At 37.1% G+C, this 23,362-nt stretch overlaps 1 protein-coding gene across 4 annotated transcripts in view; it reads left to right on the top strand.

Annotated features, from left to right (window-relative positions):
• Window positions 1-23,362, top strand: part of LOC135215295 (uncharacterized) — a 95,774-nt gene that overhangs the window by 60,393 nt on the left and 12,019 nt on the right. For 2 of the 4 annotated variants that reach the window (XM_064249842.1, XM_064249844.1), the window contains exon 4: window positions 19,734-19,977. In XM_064249842.1, coding sequence (XP_064105912.1) covers window positions 19,734-19,949 — 216 coding nt within the window. In that variant the 3' untranslated portion in view covers window positions 19,950-19,977. Of the gene's footprint in view, window positions 1-19,733; window positions 22,034-23,362 lie in introns of those variants that run through there. The other 2 variants (XM_064249843.1, XM_064249841.1) reach the window with 2 other exon arrangements.

The following is a 23,362-nucleotide window of genomic DNA, read 5'->3' as shown; positions in this document are numbered from 1 at the left end:
CAGAGAGTTGCATCTTCCGGTATATTTTGCATCTTCCAATCTTAGATGGTCTGGGATGCAGCTTAGATATTTGTCGAGCTTATTCTGAAACACATCTACGCTCACTCCTGATATATTCCTCAGATGAGCTGGCAACGCACTGAATAGACGCTGCATTGTCGATGCTGGTGTGTAGTGGATTAATGTCCTGTGTGCTTTCCTTATATATTCCTTAGATGAGGTGGCAACGCATTGAATAGATGCTGCATTGTCGATGCTGGTGCGTAGTGGATTAACGTCCTGTGTGCTTTCCTTATTTTTCCTGGTATAGTTTTGGGCACTATTAATCTACCTCTGCTTGCTCTTTCTGATATCTTTAGCTTCATGATGTTTTCGGCAATTCCTTCTATCTGTTTCCATGCCTGAATTATCATGTAGCGTTCTCTTCTCCTTTCTAGACTATATAATTTTAAAGATTGTAGTCTTTCCCAGTAATCAAGATCTTTAACTTCTTCTATTCTAGCTGTAAAGGACCTTTGTACACTCTCTATTTGTGCAATATCCTTTTGATAGTGTGGGTACCATATCATATTGCAATATTCAAGTGGACGACGAACATTCGTTTTATATAGCATAATCGTGTTCAGCTTTTCTTGTTTTGAAGTGCTGTAACAACATTCCCATTTTTGCTTTACATTTTGCCAGTAGAATTACTATTTGATCATTACATAACATGTTCCTATTCAACATCACACCAAGGTCTTAAACTGCTTCCTTATTAGTGATTGTCTCGTTATTAGGTCCCCTATATGCATATAGCTTTCCTTCTCTATCTCCATAATTTATTGATTCAAATATATCAAAGTTGAATACCATCCTATTTACCTCTGGCCATTCATATACTTTGTTAAGGTCTCTTTGTTGTGCATTCCTATCTTCATCACAAGTAATTTCTCTACTTATTCTTGTGTCATCGGCGAAACTACTCACTACTGAGTCCTTACCATTACTGTCTATGTCTGCAGTCATATTAACAAAAACAGCAATGCAGCTAGCACCGTACCTTGTGGCACACCGGATATTACCTTAGCTTCATCTGATTTCTCATCATTTGCAATAACTATCTGCTTTCTGTTGTGTAAAAATTCTTTTAACCATCTTCCTACTTTGTCCACTATATTATGTTTTCTAATTTTCTTCGGTAATATATTATGATCTACCTTGTCAAAACCTTTTGCAAAGTCTAGATAAACCACAGCTGTTTCTTTTCTGTTTTTCATATTTTTATATATGTTCTCACAGTGGACTAACAGTTGGGTTTGTGTACTTTTTCCGGGTACAAAACCATGTTGTCCTATATCAAACAAAATATTTTTTATTGAATGTTTCATAATATTTTTCTTCATTACCCTCTCATACTTTCATAATATGTGATGTTAGACTCACAGGCCTATAATTACTTGCCTCTAGTCTTGATCCACTTTTGAAAGTATGGGTAAAAATGCTAATTTGGGCTCATCTTAAATCTTGCCTGTATCTACACTTTGCCTTAATAATATTGCAAGGGGCTTAGCGATAGAATGAACTACTTTCTTTGACAAAATAGCGGGGACACCATCGGGCCCAGCTGCTGCTCCATTTTTAATTTCATTAATAGCCTGCACAATATCGGCTTCATTAATATCTATGTCTGGTAAATATTCATTATTTTCATCCCTTATTTCTGTATCATTATCTTCATTATCAATTCTAGGGGTAAATTCTCTCTTATATCTTTCTGCCAATATGTTGAATATTTCCTTTTTTTATTCTTTAATCTCCCTTCAATTCTTAGAGGGCCTATTTCTGTTCTTCTTTTATTCATCTTTTTCGCATATGAGTACAATAGTTTGGGGTTTTGCTTGATATTTACTAGGGTTTTTTCTTCCAAGTCCCATTTTTCATTTTCTTTTCATTGTATAATCTTTTGTTCTGCATTTTCTATCTTACTTTTTAGTGCCATCACTTTCCCTGCATTTTTTTCTCTTGCAAGACCTATTTTCCACTTTCTGATTTTCTGGAACAAGATCCTTCTGTCTCTTGGTATGCATGACTGATGTTTACTTTTTTCTTCGGCATATATTTATCCACTATTTTCTCTAATATTTTATATAATATCTCCGTATTTACCTGTACATCATCACTTACGAAAATGTTATCCCAATCTTTGTTTAATTCTTCATTTATTTCTGACCATTTTATATTTTTACTGTAGAAATTGTATTTTCCACATCCTTCCCACTTTTTCATCTCTTGCTTATCTCTGTTTTCCCTTGCTTTGGAATGGACTGTTAATTCTATGACATTATGGTCTGAAATACTTGCATTATAAACTATTATTTCTTCAACATAATTCACCTTGTTCACAAATACTAGGTCTAAAGCATTTTCCTTTCTTGTTGGCAGGTGATTTATTTGTTGAATGTTGTATTCTAGTAGCATATCTAATAGCTTTTCAAATTGCCTCTAATCTGCTGCACTACTGTTATTCTCTTTTTTATATGTATAAATACAACCACAATCTCCTATTCAATCTCCTATTCGTTCTTTCCAATCTACAAAAGGAAAGTTAAAGTCTCCGGATAGGAGAATAGTCCAGTCCTTGTGATTTCTACAAATATCATCCAATTTTTTTATTATTGTGTCAAACTCTTTAGTATTAGGGGGTCTATATATTACTATATTCATTAATTTTTCAGATTCGAATTCTACCGCTATTAGTTCACATTCTTAGTTACTATATTTCTCATATTTCCTTGTTTTATGTCTTTCCCATATATTGCAGTTCCCCCTTGACTCCTATTTTTTCTGTCTGATCTATAAGTTTGGAACCCTTTTATTTGATTATCATTACCAGTCTCTTGGGAATACCAGGTTTCACTTATATTCATTATATCTAGAACTCTATTTTTCTTTTTGAGTTACTCGTAACTAAACCCGGCGCATTCATCACTATGATGGTTTGCGTGTTATCTCCTTCATTTAATATGGGTAATAATAAGGATTTTCCCATGTCTCTTTCCTGTTCTGGTATGTTGTTCTTTTCTTCATTTCCAGAAATTCTGACATTAAAAAATCCAACTTTTCCATCATACTTGATCCTCCTTCATCATAATTATTAATTTTGTGTATGAATCTGCAATTTTCTCCGTATCTGCACCATCCCCTATCATTGTATATACTACAGTCTCTTGGACTGTATCCTGGAGCTGATGCTTGCAAATTCTTTGCTGACACTCCATAGCACGGTGATGGCTTGTTTTTTTCCTTCACCTCATGTTCTTTGTTCCTTTCTTTATTTGTTTCTTTTCTATTTTGGATTTTGTTATTTAATTGATTATTTAATTGATTTTGATTCATAACTACAGGGTGCATATATTTACATTTTTTGTTGAACTTACATCCTTTTCCTTCTTTTAGGTTTTTGCATATTTTTGGATGTAGATCTCTGCATTCATCCTCATAGCCGTCTAGGTATGCCCATTTACCATAGATTTCATAATTGTGACATACCATGGAATGTTTGTAGTAACATCTTTCACCGAATCTCCAATTCTCTCGTTTCAAAAGGGTGCAGACTTTGCCTTTCTTTTCTATTTTTTCTTGCTCTTTCCCATCAGTATGCGGATCTGGGTAAAGCCCCTTTGGGATTTTATTTTGTGTTGTCATGTCGTAATTTATTTCTTCGTATGTATGCTGCTTGATTGCCTCATGTAGTATCTATGAGTATCTCTGCATCCATACTCTTGTCCTGCTCTCTGTTTTCATTATTTTTTTCTGTCATTTCAGTTTTGTTTTCTTCTCTTCTGTTTTCCTCTTCTTCCTCTTCCTCATCTTCTTCATCCTCTACTATTTGCACATTAAGTCTTGATTTAATAATATTGTCTATCCATGAATGACATGTTGAGAGAGAGAGAGAGTGAGTGAGTGAGAGAGAGAGAGAGAGAGAGAGAGAGAGAGAGAGAGAGAGAGAGAGAGAAAATGCACCCAGACAACAATGAAACAGCGCGGATTCTCATCTAGGTCAAAATTCTCTCTCTCTAGGCTATCGGCATGCATGTAGTTCTAAAAATCTTCATATAGCTATTCATAATGGCAGTCAGATTTTATACACCCCTGACTAGAATACCTACTAGTCATATTCAAATAACGAGGAAATAAAATTTACCCTTTACCTGTTGTGGAGATTTGGGAGCCCTTGTCTTGCACTTGCTCAAAATATTAAAAGGAATTCAGATTCGTTTCTCTGCTTGTGATACCAGCTACGGCTGGCAAATGAAAATGAATTTTTTCAAGATCCTGGCAAGGTGGCCATTTTGTTTTAAATGTCTCGTTCCCTCAGTATTAAATGTGAGGATGTGACTCTCTGGCACTCCTAAGCAGGTATTGTATTAGAGAACGAGGTTATAACAAACAAATTTTATGGCTGAAGGCCGATATTAATGAAGGGGAGGAATTTACATAAAAAACTGGGACTTAGTTTAAAAGAACTATATTTATATCTAAATTACATGAGCAGAAATTCACACCTTAAGGGTGACCGGGACTCGAGTAGGTCCAGAGATAAATTAAGGTGGGTGTGTTAGTAGCCCTACGATTTCGTTAAATGACTTTGTCTCGTAACATGAAGATGCCTAACAGTATCAATTTTATCATTAGTGCAAACTAACAAGGATAGTATTAATGAAGTAATCCTCTGTAGAGAGGAAATAAGATTACACAATGGCAATTTCACAAAATTTAGATTAGGAAGTAATGCTAAATCAGGAGTTAAATCAAAACAATGTATAAACGACCCAGGCATTAAAAATATCTCTAAAGCTATAGCAATTTTTGCTGGCTAAAATTTTTCCTAGTCGAATGGAATGCTAAGTGTCTAGAATAGGTTCTGGGGTGGTTTGGGAGTTCCGCACCATTGATGGAGTGTCCGCTATGGTCATGGATGTCCTGGAGGATTCCTATTGGAATTGGCTCTTCCTCGACTGCTGGCATGGGTAGTGGGGCCAAGCCAGTGGAGGGAAAGCGACCTGGACTTAGAGCTCTGGGAGGGAGACTCAAGTCTTGCCTTGGCACTGGCACTGAGGCCATTCCTGGCTTAGTGAAAGGATTCGAACGTGGCTCAACGTCCATGAGGGACGGAGCCTGGCACTGCTCGGTACCTTCAAGTGCCACTGGCTGTGCAGAGGGAGTTCTTGGAGGCCCGTGGAACGAGTTGGGAGCTATATAAGGGTAGGGGCCCTGATAGGGTACAAAAGTAGGAGGAGACTTAAAATCTTGTCCTAGCAGGACGTCATAACCTCCTGGTATATAGGTTGCTACTTGCCATGTTACATTTCTTAGAACGGTGAGGTTGTGTGACTCTCAACCGGGCAGTAGGCAAGAACATCTTGACATGGTTGAGGCTCTCTATTGTGATGAATTGGTGCCTAGCAACATGAGCTCCATAAGGAATTTTATCCTCTCGAATGATGGATACCAGCGCACCAGTGTCGTCGAAAGATCAGACCTGGTGGGCAAGATAGTTACCTCTGGGAGATGTGACAAATATGAGCCCTGGAACAGGAGGGCCTAGAACTGAATGATTTGTCACTGCCATAGCAATGGCAGAAACAGGAGCTTTCTTGGGGCATCCTGCTCAGGCAGCAGTGTGCCCACGCACTTTGCATGAGTCACAGAAACTCTTGCTAAAATCAGGCCTGTGCCTGTTGTTTCTGTTCCAATGGCCGTTGCACTTGTTATTAGGATGATGGGTAGTTCATTCTGAGGAGTAGTGGCAGCTTGCTGAGGAGGATCCAGCTGTGAGAGGCACTGCTCCGTGGTGTGACCTGGTTTATTGTAACGCCCACACACAGGTTTCCGTGGAGGAATATTGGGGCGCTGGGTAGGCTGAGAGGTGGCAGCAGGAGTGAGAGAGAGAGCAGGGCGTATTTTCTTCTTTAAAGAACTCTGCAGTGGATGGTGGGTGTCATAGGCTTCTGCCCATTTACAGCACTCCTAAATAGTTTTAGGGGTCCTTGTCCACCAAGTGGGTGGCAAGATCAAGGGGAGCGTAGGACAAGAAGTCCTCTAATTGAAAGATTTCGAAGACCTCCTCAACAGATGATGTATTGGAGGCCTTCGTCCACCTACGGAGTGCCAGTGTCTTGACTACCCACTCTGTCCATGTTTGGTTAGCCTCCTTGGGTATGGTCCTCCATTTCTGCCTCCACCAGTCAGGGGTTAACTCATAAGCCCCAATGATTGCCTCTCAGATGAGGGTGAGATTTTGTTGCTCATTCAGGGGAAGGGCCTCGAATGCAGTCCGCCCTTTGCCAGCAAGATGCTTCCCAAGGAGGAGGGCCACTTTCTGAAATGTTGGATTGAAGTTCTCGAACACCTGCTCGACATGATTGAGCTGGGTGTCGGGTTCGGTATCGTCCCAAGTCCTAATGAGGGTGCCCATGCTATGGAGGTGAAAGTGTGAAGGAGGTGGCACAGGGGGCATGGCACTTGGGGGTGCCAGAGTGGCACTCTGGACTGCCATAGCTAGTTGATGGGCTCTCTGCAGTTTCTCTTCTCTCCTGGGCTTCTCTTTCTTTCTCCTTTTCAGCTGCTTGGAATGCTCTTTCAGCTACTTCTCTTCTCTCTTGTGCTTTCCTTTCAGCTGCTTCTCTTCTCTCTTGTGCTTTCCTTTCAGCTGCTTCTCTTTTCTCTTGTGCTTCTCTCTCCACCCTTCCGGCTGCTCTCTCTTGGGCTGCTTCCTTCAGCTAATCGTTCCCCAAATTTATCAGTTTTGCACCCTTCGTAAACACAGAAACCTCAACGCGAGTACTGCTTTGTAATGGGATCTGTAAATGCCAGTTCAATTGGGTTGTAAATACCAACAAATAAAGGATTTGGTACCATGCATTCACGGAAGACTCAATGAGAAAAAATGCGGTCCATGTAGTTGATAAAATTAAAATATGTATATGGGGTCTTTTTATTTATCGTCCCGAGGACGAAGACGAAAAGGGGAAAAAAATTCTTTTTTCCCTTTTTTACAAAGGCAAATCCTTACCCTTTCAACCTAGCTATGCTCAGAATTCGTATTTTTACGCTAGCGTCGTAAACACTAAAGGGAAGAGGAAGAACCAGGATAAAAATTCTCACCACTACATAATCTACCAACTCCACACAACTCCCTACATTCTCATTTTACCCTAGCTATCTATTGTGAAGCTAAGACCTTCCAATTCTGCCAATTTAAATCCCTGGAGAATTGGCCTTCACACGGGTCGGCTAGACAGAAAGGGAAACTATGTGCCCATTGTGGAAAGCAATAAGTATTTGCCTTTATTATTTCTCTCTGCACTGAAAAAGAAAACGCTTACTGTTGAGTTTCTTTATTCTAATGTTAAATGAATTTACGCTAACCTTTGTTTTTCTTTTTACTTATTTACTCTTCTGTTCTTTTGATCATAAACGGGGTAATGGATAGGGCTCGATTAGACACGTGGACAGGGATTTAAATTCTCCTATCCTTTCTAGACCTGGAGTGACCGTGAGAGAGAGAGAGAGAGAGAGAGAGAGAGAGAGAGAGAGAGAGAGAGAGAGTGTACTCAGACACAATGAACAACCCGCTGATTCTTTTTATATTCCTAGCTAAACAAAATCTCTTTAATGACCTAAGATTCGTCGATTTACACTTGTAATTCACGAAATATGGCACTTATTTTCGTTTTGAATTTACTCCCTAAATACCTATTGCTTCATACAATAGCACATAAAAAAAGAAGCTAAGGTTAAATTTTTATCTCTCTAGTCTATCGGCATGCATGTGGTTCTAATATCTTCCTATCGCTATAATGGCAGTCAGATTTTATACATCCCTAACTAGAATACCTAGTTCTACACAAATAACTAGGAAATTAAAGTTACCTTTTTCCTGTTGTGGGGAATTGGGAAATCATGTTTTTCGCTTGCTCATAAAAATATTAAAAGAAATTCAGATTCGTTTCTTTCGTGATACCAGTTTAATGATCGCTACGACAGGAAATGAAAATTACTTTTCACACGAGACTGGGAATGGTCACCATTTTGTTATGATCTGCTCGTTCCCTCCTTGAAAATGTAGTCTAACACTCTTAAAAATGGCCTTGACTGGAGGGACGAGAGTGATCACAAACACAAAATGTACTGCAGAAGGCCGATATTACTGGAAAGGAGGAATTCACACCCTGGACTTCAGTTTTAAATGAACTATATTTACATTAAGTTACGTAGGTCCAGGAACTAATGACATAGTTGATTGTCGGTCCACCAGAAACACGTGGCTGGGAAATGAACCAGACACGGAGATCAGAATTTGCGCAAAATGGGTTATTACAATGCAAGCCTTAATCTAAAGGGTTCCCAATTTCTCCCATAATCAGGCATGGTGTTTGTCTAAAAAGAGATTGCATTCTAGCAACAGTACTAAGGCGAGGAACACATGGGGAATGTTACACACTGCTTGCTCCCAGCTACAAATATTACAACCCATTCAAGGGGCATGGAATGACTGGAAGTTTGCACAGAAAGAGCTATTACATTGCTTGAATTAACTAGGGATGTTTACTAGCATCACAAGGGAATTAATCACAGCATTGAACCAAAATAGGGGGAGTGAGAAGCTGAACAAAGAAATGGGGAAAGTCGCCTTGGAAAAATGGAAATGAAATACAGACAAGAGGCAAAACGATTCCCTGACTGCACTAGGAATTACATATCACAGTACCTGGAAGTCCTGGGTTTGGTAGTCTTCTTATCTGCTGATATTTCTGTGCACTATGGAGGTATAAAAACACTTGTGGGATCCACCAGAGAAGGCAGGGGAGCAGAAGGGGTGAAGTGGAGTCTGCTGGGCTTGAGAGGGTCTGAGGAAGTTCTGAGAGGTTCTGAGAGAGAGCTGCTGCAGCCCCACTGTTTTAATATCTCACTGGGTAGGCTCCGCCCTCATCCAGGCCCCCTGTGGAGAGCAAATCAGGAGCAGCCAATGGGAGCAAAGAGGGTTTTAGAGAGAATGGAAGCGTCCAGTTCACAGGGGCAACTTGCATATAGGCAAGGATGAATGAATCTGGTTATTAGGATGTCTTACCTTTCCTTGGTTCTGGCTTAAAATCCTGAACTATATATATATATATATATATATATATATATATATATATATATATATATACATATATATATATACCCTATAACCTGTGAGTGGTGTAGAATTTACTGGCCATTTTACCAGGAATCATATGTAAACGTAATAGTCACAATGCCCTCTAACTTCCCAAATTCTTTGCTCTTTTTTGGATACCCTTGTCACTAAAAGTTTCGAGATCCAACTCCAAAGAAATATGAAAGAAAAACTTGATGTCTGGTGGCGGGAAACTAACCCATTATACCATAGTCACGGCGAGATCACCATGCCGACCTGGGACCACGAGAAGGCCATTGTAGTATTTAGCATCACCAGTGTTTCTAAATTCCTTCGTGGCTGAAACTTTGCTCACACACACACACACACACACACACACACACACACACATATATATATATATATATATATAGTATATATATATATATATATATATATATATATATATATGTGTGTGTGTGTGTGTGTGTGTGTGTGTGTGTAATGAGCAAAGTTACGGCCACGAAGGAATATATATATATATATATATATATATATATATATATATATATATATATATATATATATATACATACATATATATGAGCAAAGTTACAGCCACGCACGAAAATAGAAACACTAGAGATGCTAAGTATTTTCTTCTTATTTTCAAGACATGTTCACAACAACTAAAGATATACAGAAGTAAGGGCCTATATAAATGGTGGGTACAAGTCATAAGGGAATCACAATATATATTACTTAAGAGTTGAACACCAGATTAAAATAGCACAAATACTCAGTAAGAACAGGTCAGACAAATAATGCTTTATTTTTACACTTAGTGAAAAGTCCCACAGAATACATTGTGCTCAAAGCCAAATATTGTCACATTATAATGAAACTATTTCAAGGAACTTGTTAGAATCGTTTTGATTCAGTTAACCTGGGTGAATTATTTTAATGTAAGCCAAAGATTATTTTCTTTTGACCCAGTCATAAAACATACGTTCAAGAAGGATTTGAAAGAGAATAAAGACGATTACTAATAATTAGATTTAGATTTTAATCTGCTGACTGTTTTGTGACCTCCCGACTTTTCGTATTCCCTAATGACTTGTACCCGCAACTTATATAGGCCCTTGCTTCTGTGTATCTTACGTTGCTGTGAAGATGTCTTCATAATAAGACGAAAGTACTTAGCGTCTCCAGTGCTTCTGTTTGCCTTCGTGACTGTAACTTTGTTCGTATAATCAACACGTTTTTCATTTCTTCGTAATTCAAAATCAAATTCAAACACACACACACACACACACCCTGTCTCTTATTTTTCACCTGTGGATATGTGATAAACGAATCACGTGCCAAAGTGACATTGACAAAGGACTGATACATCACAAGTATATATACTACAGAGACAGTACTGACGAACATACACACAACCGTTTGAGACTACAGATCCACCCACAGGTAGGTGTCAAGGTAGGAGTGGCTTTCAAAAATCATTTGGCTAAAATTTACAATAAATTCTCAAGGGATACTACCGATTAGGGTACCAACCGTAGGAGACAGCAATTCCACACCTGACAGGTGTCAGGGAGGCGGGGTTGGATATCTCATTACTACTACTGCCCCCTTACTGTGTTTACAAATATAATAATCATATTTCCATACATCTCTACTGCCTACCTTAAAGCTTAAACAGATTACAAATTTCTTTTGATATTAAAGGATCAAGTTTATACATTCCTTGACAGATGTTCATATTGTTGTCGTAACTTTCTTTTATAAAACTAGAATCAATGATATTCCTTTCCATTGCATTATTAGAATACACAAGCTTTTTTGCCACTTCCCAGTTAATAGCATGATTGTTCTCACTAACATGTAAAAAAATACAACTATCTCCCTGTGCATATCTCACACATTGTTTATGTTGTTCTATTCTTTTTTCCAGTGCTTTCCCCGTTTGACCAATGTAAAAGTTGTCACAAGACTTACATGGAATTTTATATACTCATCCTTTAGCATTGTCGGGGGAGTTCTTAATAAATACCTGTTTCATTGTTTTATTGTTTTTAAAAACTACGTTAACACCAAAATTCTTCAGGAGATGTGGGACATCTTTCATATTATTATTATAAGGTAGCACAAGCAAATTTTTTTGTGTCGTAAGGTCCTTTTTGTATATAAAATTCCCCGTAAGTCTTGTGACAACTTTTATATTGGTCAAGCGGGGAAAACACTGGAAAAAAGAATAGAACATCCTGCTCAGGGTTGCCAAATGTGACGAACTAAAACCCGCCAGACAAGCCTTCAAAACCCACATTTTCAGCCCAGAAACCGCTAGATTTTTCAAATGTCATGAAAATGCATGAAAATTTCATTTTAATAATAAAATCATTTGATTTACTTACCTTTTTGACGTCGCAATTGGGCATATATATCCAGAGATCCTTTCATATCCTTATATATAATCTATTCTTGTAAAGAAAAAGAAAATTGATCATCGTCATCCTCAACTAAAGTTGAAATTGCAGTGACTGGAGATGTCGAGCTTGAAAAACCTGAATAGGATACACTATATGCAGCCATCGTGCCTATTTTCTCGAAGACGCTTTTAGGAATGACATATGTATGGCAGTTTTTCTCTAACCTTTTAAGGCCATTCCTAATAGCAAGAACTGAATTCACTGATTTCAGACTCAATCTATTTCTCAATTTGTTTTTAATAATGTTATGTTGGCTAAATAGTCTCTCAACCTCGGAATTTGAGTGTGGTAAGGATAAGATGCCAATTGCTATTTCATGGAATTCCTGAAATGGATTACAATCTGATGTATCTCGGTAGTTTCCTACTTCGATCCAAAACTTTGCTGTAGATTTCTTTTCGTGCCACTGTACGATTGTTAAGTTGCGCCACTGATTTTCAACTTTTTCAAAGTTTTGAAAATCACAGCCAAATATCTCTGCAATCTCAGTAATAGGATCTTTGACTTGATTTAAACACTCATGAACAGAAAAACGAGATATTTTCCGTAATGGCTCAAAGTTATCTGGAAGTCAATTTCTTATTTCGCTGCATAACTTCAGGGAATGGCCAATATTTTTGAATTTTATTTCAGTTTTACAAAAAAATGCAATATGCCCTTCTCAATCCTTCAACAAAGGAAAACTTTCCCAGCTTTTCCTGTAAGATTGAGGGTAATTTGGACCCATTTCTATGGAGGGAACACAATTCACAAATGAAAATGAGAGAGCACAGAGACCGTTCCACTAGCAACCTATGCTGAAAACAAACTGTTTTTAATTTGATCAAGTGATGCCTCACGCCTTAAGAGATTCATTAAGCAATTCTCCCGAGTTGTTAAGTTCAATATATTTCCCAAAGTTTAAACGTATGTATCTTTCATAAGGGTAATCAAAGTGGTTTACTTCTTTTAATGGAACTTCTCACTCAAGGGTCAAAGTGTAAATGATTTTGCTCACTAGTTAGTCAGTATTCACGTTTAACACCTGAACAGTTGTTAGAGTGAGAGAGAGAGAGAGAGAGAGAGAGAGAGAGAGAGAGTTGACGTCTAGATTTCTGACGTGTATAACATACGGGTAAAAAGGTCATGACCTGATAATGGAGCCCATTTATTCTCGTATTCCTCTTTATTTTTTTGGATAAATTATCTTGAAACCATTTTCATTCTAAAATTTCATGAATTATAATAAGTTCCTAAACAGTCGTAAGAAAATTACTGTAATATTAATGAACCATTTTGAAATCCCGCCAGATTTCCCGCTCCGCTCCTGGGGGTCTTTGCTCACGCGGCGCTCCGTTGGGTGGTTGGGTGTGGCCCTCCGTCATTCCCGCAGGCTGATTGGTGGATAGGTGCCACGCTCTATGACGTCATGAGATTTGTTGGCAGGACAGTTTGCCACATGGTGCCCCCCCCCCTCTCTCCTCCTTATTTTTTGTACTTAATTCTGTTTTTCTACCGTTCTTGACTCGGTCTTCAAAATAGGTTACTTTTGGACTTCGTCAGTAGAATAAGTGTGAAATACTCATATTCGACCCAATAGTGATGGTAAACCTACGTACGTATGTACAAACCACCCGCTCTCTGTTCGAGGTTGGTTGGAGGAACGAAATTTTTTTCTTTTGAAGCTCTCTCTTTTCTTGAAATCTCTCTCGTTACTTGAAAATCTTATTCTTGAACGTTGTAGGTTGATTTTGGGTTTTGTTAATAGAAGGAAATACTATGAAAATAGTCTATAAACACATTTTCACACCCCCTTTTTCCCCTAGTAAACAAAAACTTACCTTTTACCGCTCGTAGATTGCGAGTTCTAAAAAGCAGATAAGAAATGCTTAACCTTCAACTCGAACAAAGGAGGGAAAATTGTTTTCCTTTGAAGCAGGCTCTCTCTTTTCCTTGAAAATCTTATTCTTGAGGGCCAAAGGTTGATTCTGGGTTTTTGTCAATAGATGGAAAAGACTGAAAAATGTTTATAAACACATTATCACACCCTCTTTCCTCTAGTGTTTAACCCTCAATAGATTGCAAGTTCCACAAAACGAGATAAGTAACGTTTAACTTTCAACACGGACAAAAAACTTACCTTTTTACCAATCGTAGATTGTGATAAGCATTCAATATGAACTTATTGCAATAGTCTTACCACATTTTGGGTAACCCCCATTTTTTTCCTTTATTTATTTTCATTTCATTTTTTTGTACCTAAAACTAAGTAGGGTCATGTCACTGGCAGTGACAATAAGCCTCGCACCAGTCCCTATCTTTAAATAGGGTTTAAAATGTGAGTGGCGCTCTAAGCACAAAAACATGGTGTTGTGTGGGTCCACGTGAGAAGGAATACCATTTTCATTGTAATTCTGAGCGTATTTGTCCCAGTATACGGCGTTAGAGATGGGACAATAGGGTGGGCACCAATCACCATCTAGATTTCTTATAGCGGAGGGAAGTCTAAACAGTATATATAATGAAGAATTAGTACACTAGGCAACAATGAAACAGCGACCTTCTCCAAAATTATTCGTTTGATATGGAAAAAAAAGAAGTATTCTACTGCGTCCTGTGTCTTAGTGATGCTATTGTTTCATCTCTCTCTCTCTCTCTCTCTCTCTCTCTCTCTCTCTCTCTCTTGCAAAATAGGTAAATTAAACAAATAGGATAGATAGTTATTTATTCTAATTATGAGTGAAAATATTGAACCAAAGATTTTCTATGGGATTTAAATCCGGCGATGTAGCAGGCCATTTAATTCTTATAATTTCAGGATAGTTATTTAACCAGTCTCTTACTAATCTTGAATTATGGATGGGGCAGTTATCCATAACAAGGTTCCGGTTCCGGGAGGAATATTTCCCAAGTCTGGAAGAGTATAGCGATAGGGAAAATTAGGACCAACCAAAGTGCGTGGAGCTGATCCGTGACGTCACAAGCCACGCCTTTTAGCTCCCTCCTCAGTCCCATATCCATTACTGCCGCCACTCACGATGCCGAAGAAATACTTACTTCTCAATTTCACAGTTTACAGCTTGTATGACATATACATTTTAGTCACATATATCTAAACATAATGCAACACTAATTTAAAAAAATATACTCTTCAAATGAGAAACATCGTAAAATATATTAAGCATTATTGGCTTCTCCCTCTTGGTAAATAATATTTTCACATCGCGAATTTCTAAATTATATACTTGAAAATGCACGTTTAATGCCATTTATAAAGAGCTGCGATAACTCATGGGATGAATCAAACAATATACAAGATGGTAAAAATGATGGTATCTGACCTGTTTATAGGGGAAAATAGAGAGAGGATGTTGGCTTACACTACGGATTTCTATGGACTTATGCTATTTCGTAGTCATACACATTACTGTGCAATGTATAAAAGCAATATACTGGTCATGACAGGAATCAGACTGATATAGTCCCTACTTTTTACAGGGACACAGTTTCAGCTTCATTCATTAAATTATTTCAAGAGCTAATGTGCCCTCATGGAAACCTAAGGAAACCTATGGCATTGTTATTTTGGTGATCTAAGTTAGCCTACTGTAACCAAATATAGTTCCTTGGCAAACTCATCCTGTCAGTCGCTACTCTGAATACGGTTGTTTTTCAAGGTGTGCTTAATAAGCTGTAGTAAAAAATTGCCTTTTTGAGGTGGATTCCGTTTTCATAAAACCTTCCAGATGTCCCTACCTGATTGGTACTTGTCATTCATTGTGTGCAAATATATGAAAAGTTTTTATTGAATAATTTTTGCCTTTGATTTTTACTTTTCATACATTGAGTACAAACAAATTAAAAGTGATAATATAATTCAGTATTGAATATTTTTAGCAAGCCCTTACGTGATTTTTGCTTAAAATTAGTTTTTGTACAAAAAAACACTGATTATTTAATTTATTTAATATTTTTAGCAAACCTTTCGTACTTGTCATTCATTGTGTGCAAAGAATTAAAATGAGTATTTCATTAGTATGTAATATTTTAACAATTATAGGAGTACAGAATAGTACTACCTATTTACGGAGTTACAGTAGATATTTTACAAAGCTGAACTAGAGCAGAATTGATGCATAAATTTATTAGAGCTACGATATGCTTTACAAGGAATATGGATGGCACTTTTTTCCAACTCTCTTTCAACAGAAAATTTTATACAAATATTCAACATGTATTAATTAAAGCCAGGGATAACGGTAATTATCCCTGGCCAAATGTATGCCTTAAATTAAGTGCGTAATTATTTTTTCTTTTTACATATAGATTTTTGGCATTATGCCAAGCACTGGGGCAACTAAGGCCACTCGGAGCTGAAACGGAAATTGACAGTAAAAGGTTTGAAAGGCGTTACAGGAGGAAAGCCTCAAAGTAGTTGCACTATGAGGCAATTGTTAGGAAAGGGTGCACAATAAGATGCAAGAAAGATAATTTGAACGGAGGTAACAGTAAAATGAATGAAAGTAGTAGCAGCTAGGCGCCGAAGGGACGCTGCAAAGACCCTAAGTAATGCCTACATTGCACCGAATGACGGCACTATCTTCCTACGGGCTGCATAAATTTGTCATCAAAACTGTAGTATCCTTCACATTTCATCTAAGCATAAGGCAGTTATTATTTTAGTACTGTAAAAAAATAACTTTTTATAGCCTGAAACAACAGGCAGTAACGCCTGAAAAAGCTTCAGGATCCATGCTTTTAAAGTCGTCACTTCCAAAGTCCAAGATTCTTGATGGGAGTCGAAGTGCAGCGAAGTTCTTGCCCTCCTGTCTGTAGTCTGTAGTGCTAATTGCAGGTCATATACCATCATTTTTACCATACCATCAATTTTACCATCTTAGTTATTGTTTGATTCATCCCATGAGTTATCGCAATTCTTTATAAATGTCATTAAACATGCATTTTCAAGTATATAATTTAGCAACTCGCGATGAAAATATTATTTATGCAGAAAATATCGACTTTGCGAGCAGGAATTAAGAGGCACTGCTGTTACCAAGTAGGAGAAGCCAATAACACTTAATATATCTCACGGTGTATTTCATTTGAAGAATATGTTGTTGTTGAATTAGTGTTGCATTATGTTTAGATATATCTGACTAAAATGTGTAGGTCATACACGCCGTAAATTGTGAAACGGGGAAGTTTTTTTTTCAGCATTGTGACTGCCAGTAAAGGCTATAAGACTGAGTGTAGCTAAAAGGCGTGGCTTGTGACGTCATGGATCAGCTCCACGCGCTTTGATTGGTTCTAATTTTCCCCATCCCTATACTTTTCCAGACTTGGGAAATATGCCACGAGTTACCGACACGTGCTCAGGACTTGGAACGCAGAAATGGAGGTGAGCATGCCCAGAGCATTTTAAGGATAAAGAAGAGCCACCTCTCACAGTAGGGATGAAGATATTCTCTATAAGCACACGTGTGACACACAAAAGGCTGATCAAATGCTGTTATGCCGCCAAAATCTTCCAACTTGCTTAATATAAATCTTACGTTCTCAGAATTCCCTCAAAATTGAATTACTTCACAGGAAGTTATTGTATTGAATGGGAGGGGGCCGAGACACAGATACTGACTGACTTACGTTATTTCCCTTTGTAAATTCTCTTAGCCACTGCTAATACTGGGGGGTAATTCAAGCAATGAGCACTAGTAAATCTCATTCAAGGGAACCACGGCGCTTAAATTAGATTAATTTCATAAAACAGGGGAGCACAGTTGTGGGGGGGATAACAAGGGGTAGCTATGAACGTTCGCACAAGCACAGAGATGGGAAAAAATTTAGTACAAGAGACCAAAGTGACTGCTAACTTCAACCGTACTTTACCATCTTTTGCCGCTGGGTTCCACTTCTTAAATGGTGCCAATGAAGAAATTACTGCTTTGACAAACACATTTTGGGCAAATGATAACTGTCTCACAAATAACCTGGCTACCAAGAAACGTCAAAATCAGAGCATAAAGTATTAAAAATGTAGGTTTTGTCTTCAAAGCAACTAATATTCAGTAACAACAATTTTCATCCCCCATAGTACTTTCAATATCCATCCTCCATGATACATCATCAGAATAAAAAAAAAAAAAAAAAGTTCTTCATTGCATTTGACAAGTGACCTGGAAAGTATTCAAAAGGAAAGATGTTCATGAAAAATAACAGCCAATTCCAGTGTTCATTCTGACTACTTACTTTCATAAGATCAGAGAATATTAATCGTTGACTCTTTTGGTGGCTTATCGCCTTGAAAAATAAGTCATTGGATATAACCGAATCGATTGTTTTATGCATAGTGTCGAATTCGGAAGGCCAGAGACCTATGAATATATTAGTTTTCAATATCTAGAGAAAAATGTTCAAATCTCCAGTTTAAAATGGGTGCAATCAGTAAAGTAGGTTATGGTAAAATTGATTATGAGATAAATAGAATTTTCCAGTCTCTTAGGCACCGATCTACTATACTATATTTTATCACAATCAAAGAAAAAAATATTTTGGGAAAAAATAATCACTGACCCTAACTACTTACAGTCAAAGTTTCATCAAAATCACTGAACAGTGAACTTGAAAAATAGGAAAATGTCATCAACATTTGAAGAATATGATCACCAGTCCCCAAAATACCCACCAACCATGTTTCACCGAAACTAGATAAGCAAGGAACATTAAAATCAACCTGTAAATTTCGAAACCACAGGAAACAAAATGAGAATCAGAATGGCTGTTTACCCAGAATTTATGAATGTAGCCTAAAGGGTGCTTTCACAGATTCCAACTTTGTTATACACCCAGATGCATGAGAAGAACATTTTTCGCAATAGAAGGAGATAGATTAAGCCCTTTTCCATCTTCGGAGTATTTAGTTTTCTATGGATGCTAGACTTGATCTGATCAAAATCATTTGACAGAACAAGAATTTGCTTTGTTTATTCAATAGTTGGGCCTATTTTTGGTTTCCAAAAAGTTTTCCACTTTATCATCACCTTAACGTTTACTCCAATTCTTTCCAGATTGCATAAGTTGTTGTGAGTGTGTGTGTGTGTGTGTGTGTGTGTGGTGTGAGAGAGAGAGAGAGAGAGAGAGAGAGAGAGAGAGAGAGGGCTAACATCATAACACTGTCCTCGATACAGAGATGGAGAGAGAGCGGTCTTATGAATAGTATCTAGAGAATGTTTACGCCTCGGCGGGGTAAGGATGACTTCGTTGAGCTTCTGTTTTGATGGTATGCACTTTGAAAGAGCAATGAACACTCACGTGGACTGTTCGTTGCCTTATTTTCTTTTTATTTTTACTCAGGTGCGACTAACAATCTGCATAGCTTAATAAAGGCTCACCGGATTCTGAAGCTACGCTTATTGTTCCTCCGTGTCCCGTTCGATAATTATTCACTAGTCCCTCAGTTTGTCATTTGAGTGCACTTAACTTTACGCTACAAGGCTGGAGAGAGAGAGAGAGAGAGAGAGAGAGAGAGAGAGAGAGAGAGAGAGAGAGAGAGAGAGAGAGAATATTATAAATGAAAGACATTTAGCAGAGCAATAAATTCTCACTCAGGTATTCGCTGGCCTTCTCAAAAAGTTTAGATAACTATTCTTATATACAATCCACTGGTGGATTCTTTCGCTTTGTATATTGAAGGTAGGCGAAGGGCCACACTAGTAATAATGTTTCATACGGCAATTCGTATGTTTACACGTTCTTTAAATGCTTCGCTCTTTTGGAATCGATAAGTTTAAGTTCCAATATTTTTTATTACATGAACCATCGTAAGTTGTAAGTTATGAAATTAGTCTGACCATTTTATGAGTGAATTTTGCATTAATTTTAGGTATTGCTAAGTTGGTTTTGGCATGAAACTCTACGTGGATTTTCAGATCTTTAGCAAGATAAACAGTTTTGACCATGATCTAAGTAAATGTATGTATCTAATATTTCAGTTATTTACCATCAGATGTTTTGCAAAGCACAAAAGTAAATATTAGGATTTATTTCGTTGCATCGTATGTTAGTGAATAGATCTAAAATGCCTTGATGTCTTATAACTAACATGTTTTTCCAACTAGGTAAAGCACATCAAACACAATGGCAATGTTGGTTTTGAGGAGGTTATCAACATTGCAAGGATCATGAGGCCTCGTTCCATGGCTGCTACTCTGAAAGGAACTGTCAAGGAAATATTAGGCACTGCTTTGAGTGTTGGATGCACCATAGAGCACCAGAGTCCCAGGGATGTGCAAGAAGCTGTTGACAGTGGTGAAATGGAGGTGCCAGATGAATGACAAGAATTGTGATTTTTTGAAAGATCAGGTAACGTAATGCTTTATGGTAGGGCTCGTTTCTCATCAGCTTTATTTGATATCATTACATAATTCTCTTACTCTGTCGCCTACAGTCTTTCCCATTCAACAAAATGATTTATTTGTATGATTTGGAAGGGATCCACCTGACCTGAGATTAATTGGCTTTTAAATATAACCTGCCGTTTCTATCGCTCACAATAGAGTTACGAGTATTGTAAGTGTTAATTAAGATAGGTTGTGAAAAATTCCTCACATCATCTGCAATGTGGTATGTAACTTGTCTTTAGTAAACAGACTGATACTTTTTACTTATAAAATAATTTGTTTATCCTGTTTTCAAATAATCATTGATCAGTGTTCAAGCATTGTCTGATAAACTAACCGAAAATGTGGAGATTGCTCATTTGGGCAAACGAAATCAGTATAAATTTGCCATAAAGTTGAAGAGAGTATTTTTCTCTTCATTTTACACTAAAATGAGCCTAATTTCATTAACTTCTTCATATACATTCTTGTATTTGAATACAGTAGCAGTGATTGATGTCAATTTCCTTTGGAAAAAAACATAAAAGTGCATTTTAGTATTTTCGAATCAGCTGCAGGATTCTGTTGTTTCCGGTGTAAATTCCCACATAGGTATGTGACAGAATCTTGGAAAATGGTACTGTGAGCAATTCCCCAAATTTCGAGTGCAATTTTCTTAGAAACATATTTTTTAGTATTTTAAATTAGAGGACTCTTCCATAAAATCCCACATTATTAACCCCAACCCCCCCCCCCCCACAAAAATGACACCCCATTAGTGTAAAAAATGTTTGCACTACATTAAATATTTGACATCACTTATTAAAAAAAGAAAAAAAGAAACATGAAATGTGAAAATTGTTAAATATGGTGTACATGGGTAAGATCTTTTATTTAAAAGATTTATCTTTATCGTGCTACATAAAGAGAAATTACTGGCAGCTGTCATGACATGTTTCGTAGCAATGATGTTGCTATGTATTGAACTGATTGAGATTTTCTCTACTTGGTGCATGATTGAGACATAGTGTGTCTGATTGAGTAGTAGCATTTCATTCCATCAAAAGTGTTTTATGGTATAATTTCAGTTTTTTGGTGGACTTTAATCTTTAGTCAAATAAGAGTAACTTTTAGGCTTTATTTTGTTCTATGTTTTACAGAGATCTAAAAACAGTAGCTAAAATAGAGCATGAAATCCTACAGTGCTACCCACCTACACTAGCCCTCGCATCACCTTTGACACATTACTCCACTTACAAATCGCCCTTGGCCTAGAAGATAATGCTGGAATCTGGCCAGCTTCATTTGAAGCAACAATTTGCATCAGAAACTCTAAGAAAAAAAAAATGGCACCCCAATTTTGTTTGCACTCGCCCAGGTCTTCCACTCCTTGCCCATTACATCCAGCGATCACATAAGAACAATAGATTAGGGGTATGAACCGATAAGTGACGCCAGCCTGTGAGCACTACCTACACCAAGATAGCGGCGGCCGGGAATGACTCGCCCTAGGGGCTAGCGCTTCTGCACTGGCCAGCAAGCTTCAGTCAGAAATCATCTATTAAAAAACAATCATTTTTTGGGGCCAGTAGGAAGCTAATGTCAGCCTCATTTCACCTTTTTCCACGTTTTGTTATGATTCGAATAGCATTTTTCATTTATCTTACACTGCATTCTGTAGTAATGATTTTTAATACTTGATAGTTCAATTCTTTTTGAAATAGTTTAAGTTATTTTATAAGCCCCTTTTTATCAAGTGAGCCCAATTTTCTTTACGGAATTTGTTTTTATTAAAATCAAATATTTGTATCAAATAACAGTTAAAAACGAAGTTATCTTTTCCCTTTCTACACTATTTCCGGAAAAAAAACAAAAACAAAAACACACTGGAAAAAAGATTATCCATAAACGATGAAATCAACGTTAATAGGGAACGTTACTTTACGAACCTCTTTTTAATCCGTCAACAGTTTGTCCTAAGTCCAGCGATTATTGTACAATTTCAAAGCTGAAAGACTCCGTTATACGATAATTCAAAACGTTGAATGGATCATGTCGACTTAGAAGTCTGAATGTTCTATTTGTTAGTTGTTTAGTGTTTCTTAAATTAGTAACGAAATTTCTATTCCTGTCCCGCTGGAAGAACGAAATTATTCATAATGCATCAATGAATTAAATTTTCTTTTATTTAAATTGATACTGGAGCCATTGAGCTTTGAAGTCGTATGTGATACAACTACTATGACTGCTTGATAAATGTTAAAAAAGCAAATGCAATGCTGAAGCAGTGCTACCAACAGTAAGCACCATCCTGGCACGGAACGGCAGGCCATCGTGTAATAAACTCTCTTTTATTAACTGCTAAATTATCCAAACTACATAAGCTATTTTTTTCAAAAAAATATAATTCAAAAGATTTAACTCTGGCTACAATTTCGTCACTTTGGTGACGTCTCTGCCCTAAAAGTGAAAAATAGCCGAGTAACTTTTTCAAGTTACGATTTAAAACTCATATAAACATTTCAACTTTATTGAACTGTAAAAATATAAAGAAACAGTTATTAATGTTTTGAATGATAATGGTATAATTCAAAACTTATGTTTTTCAATTATGTCAAGTTTAAATATTTTATCTTATTCTTAAGTAGGTTAGATCACAGAATATTTGATATAAACTCATTCTATTTTCTATTACTCTGAGTCTGGCTTGGCACTTCTATCCTACACCAAGATGGCGGCAATGGCTTCATCATAGATATAGAGAGTTGGGATTGGACAGCGTATATTAGCCAAACCAGCTGGTGATGTGTGCTGCCTGGCACCATTGCTATGCAACGATTCTTATGTAAACAATGGCACAACCCATACAATCTAATAGGAAACCCTGTATTCTTTAGAACGTGTTTTTCTGGATGTCCGTCAAGACTGTCACATGATTTATGCACCATTTACCATGTACAATAATGTTCTTTATGCAGAAATAAAAATATTTCATTTTGCTGGTACGTATATTTCTTCTAGTTAAGCCATAAAGTTTTGTAGACATGGCAACTACATTATGGTTATTTTCTAAGCAGTCTTTAAAGATTGGTAAATTATCATTGCAGCACTTACCCATGACAATGTGTACTATATTTAGAAATAAAAATGTTAATTCTGTATGCTGTTGTTTGTATACAATTGAGCAATATAGTTGATCAATTTATCAACGTTATGTGCCTTTTTTCCACCATAAATTTACAGTCCTGCTTTACTCTCTAGAGGCAGAACAAATTATTATCGTTCTTTATTCATGGGTCAAACTGACACATTAAAATTTAACAACATCATGGTAAATTAATTGTCATCTCTAATGCTGTCATCCCTTA

The sequence above is a fragment of the Macrobrachium nipponense genome, chromosome 5 (assembly GCF_015104395.2).
Source record: "Macrobrachium nipponense isolate FS-2020 chromosome 5, ASM1510439v2, whole genome shotgun sequence".
Taxonomy (NCBI): Eukaryota; Metazoa; Arthropoda; class Malacostraca; order Decapoda; family Palaemonidae; genus Macrobrachium; species Macrobrachium nipponense.
Note: the sequence above shows the minus strand (reverse complement) of the source record. Positions and strands in the feature narration are given on the sequence as shown.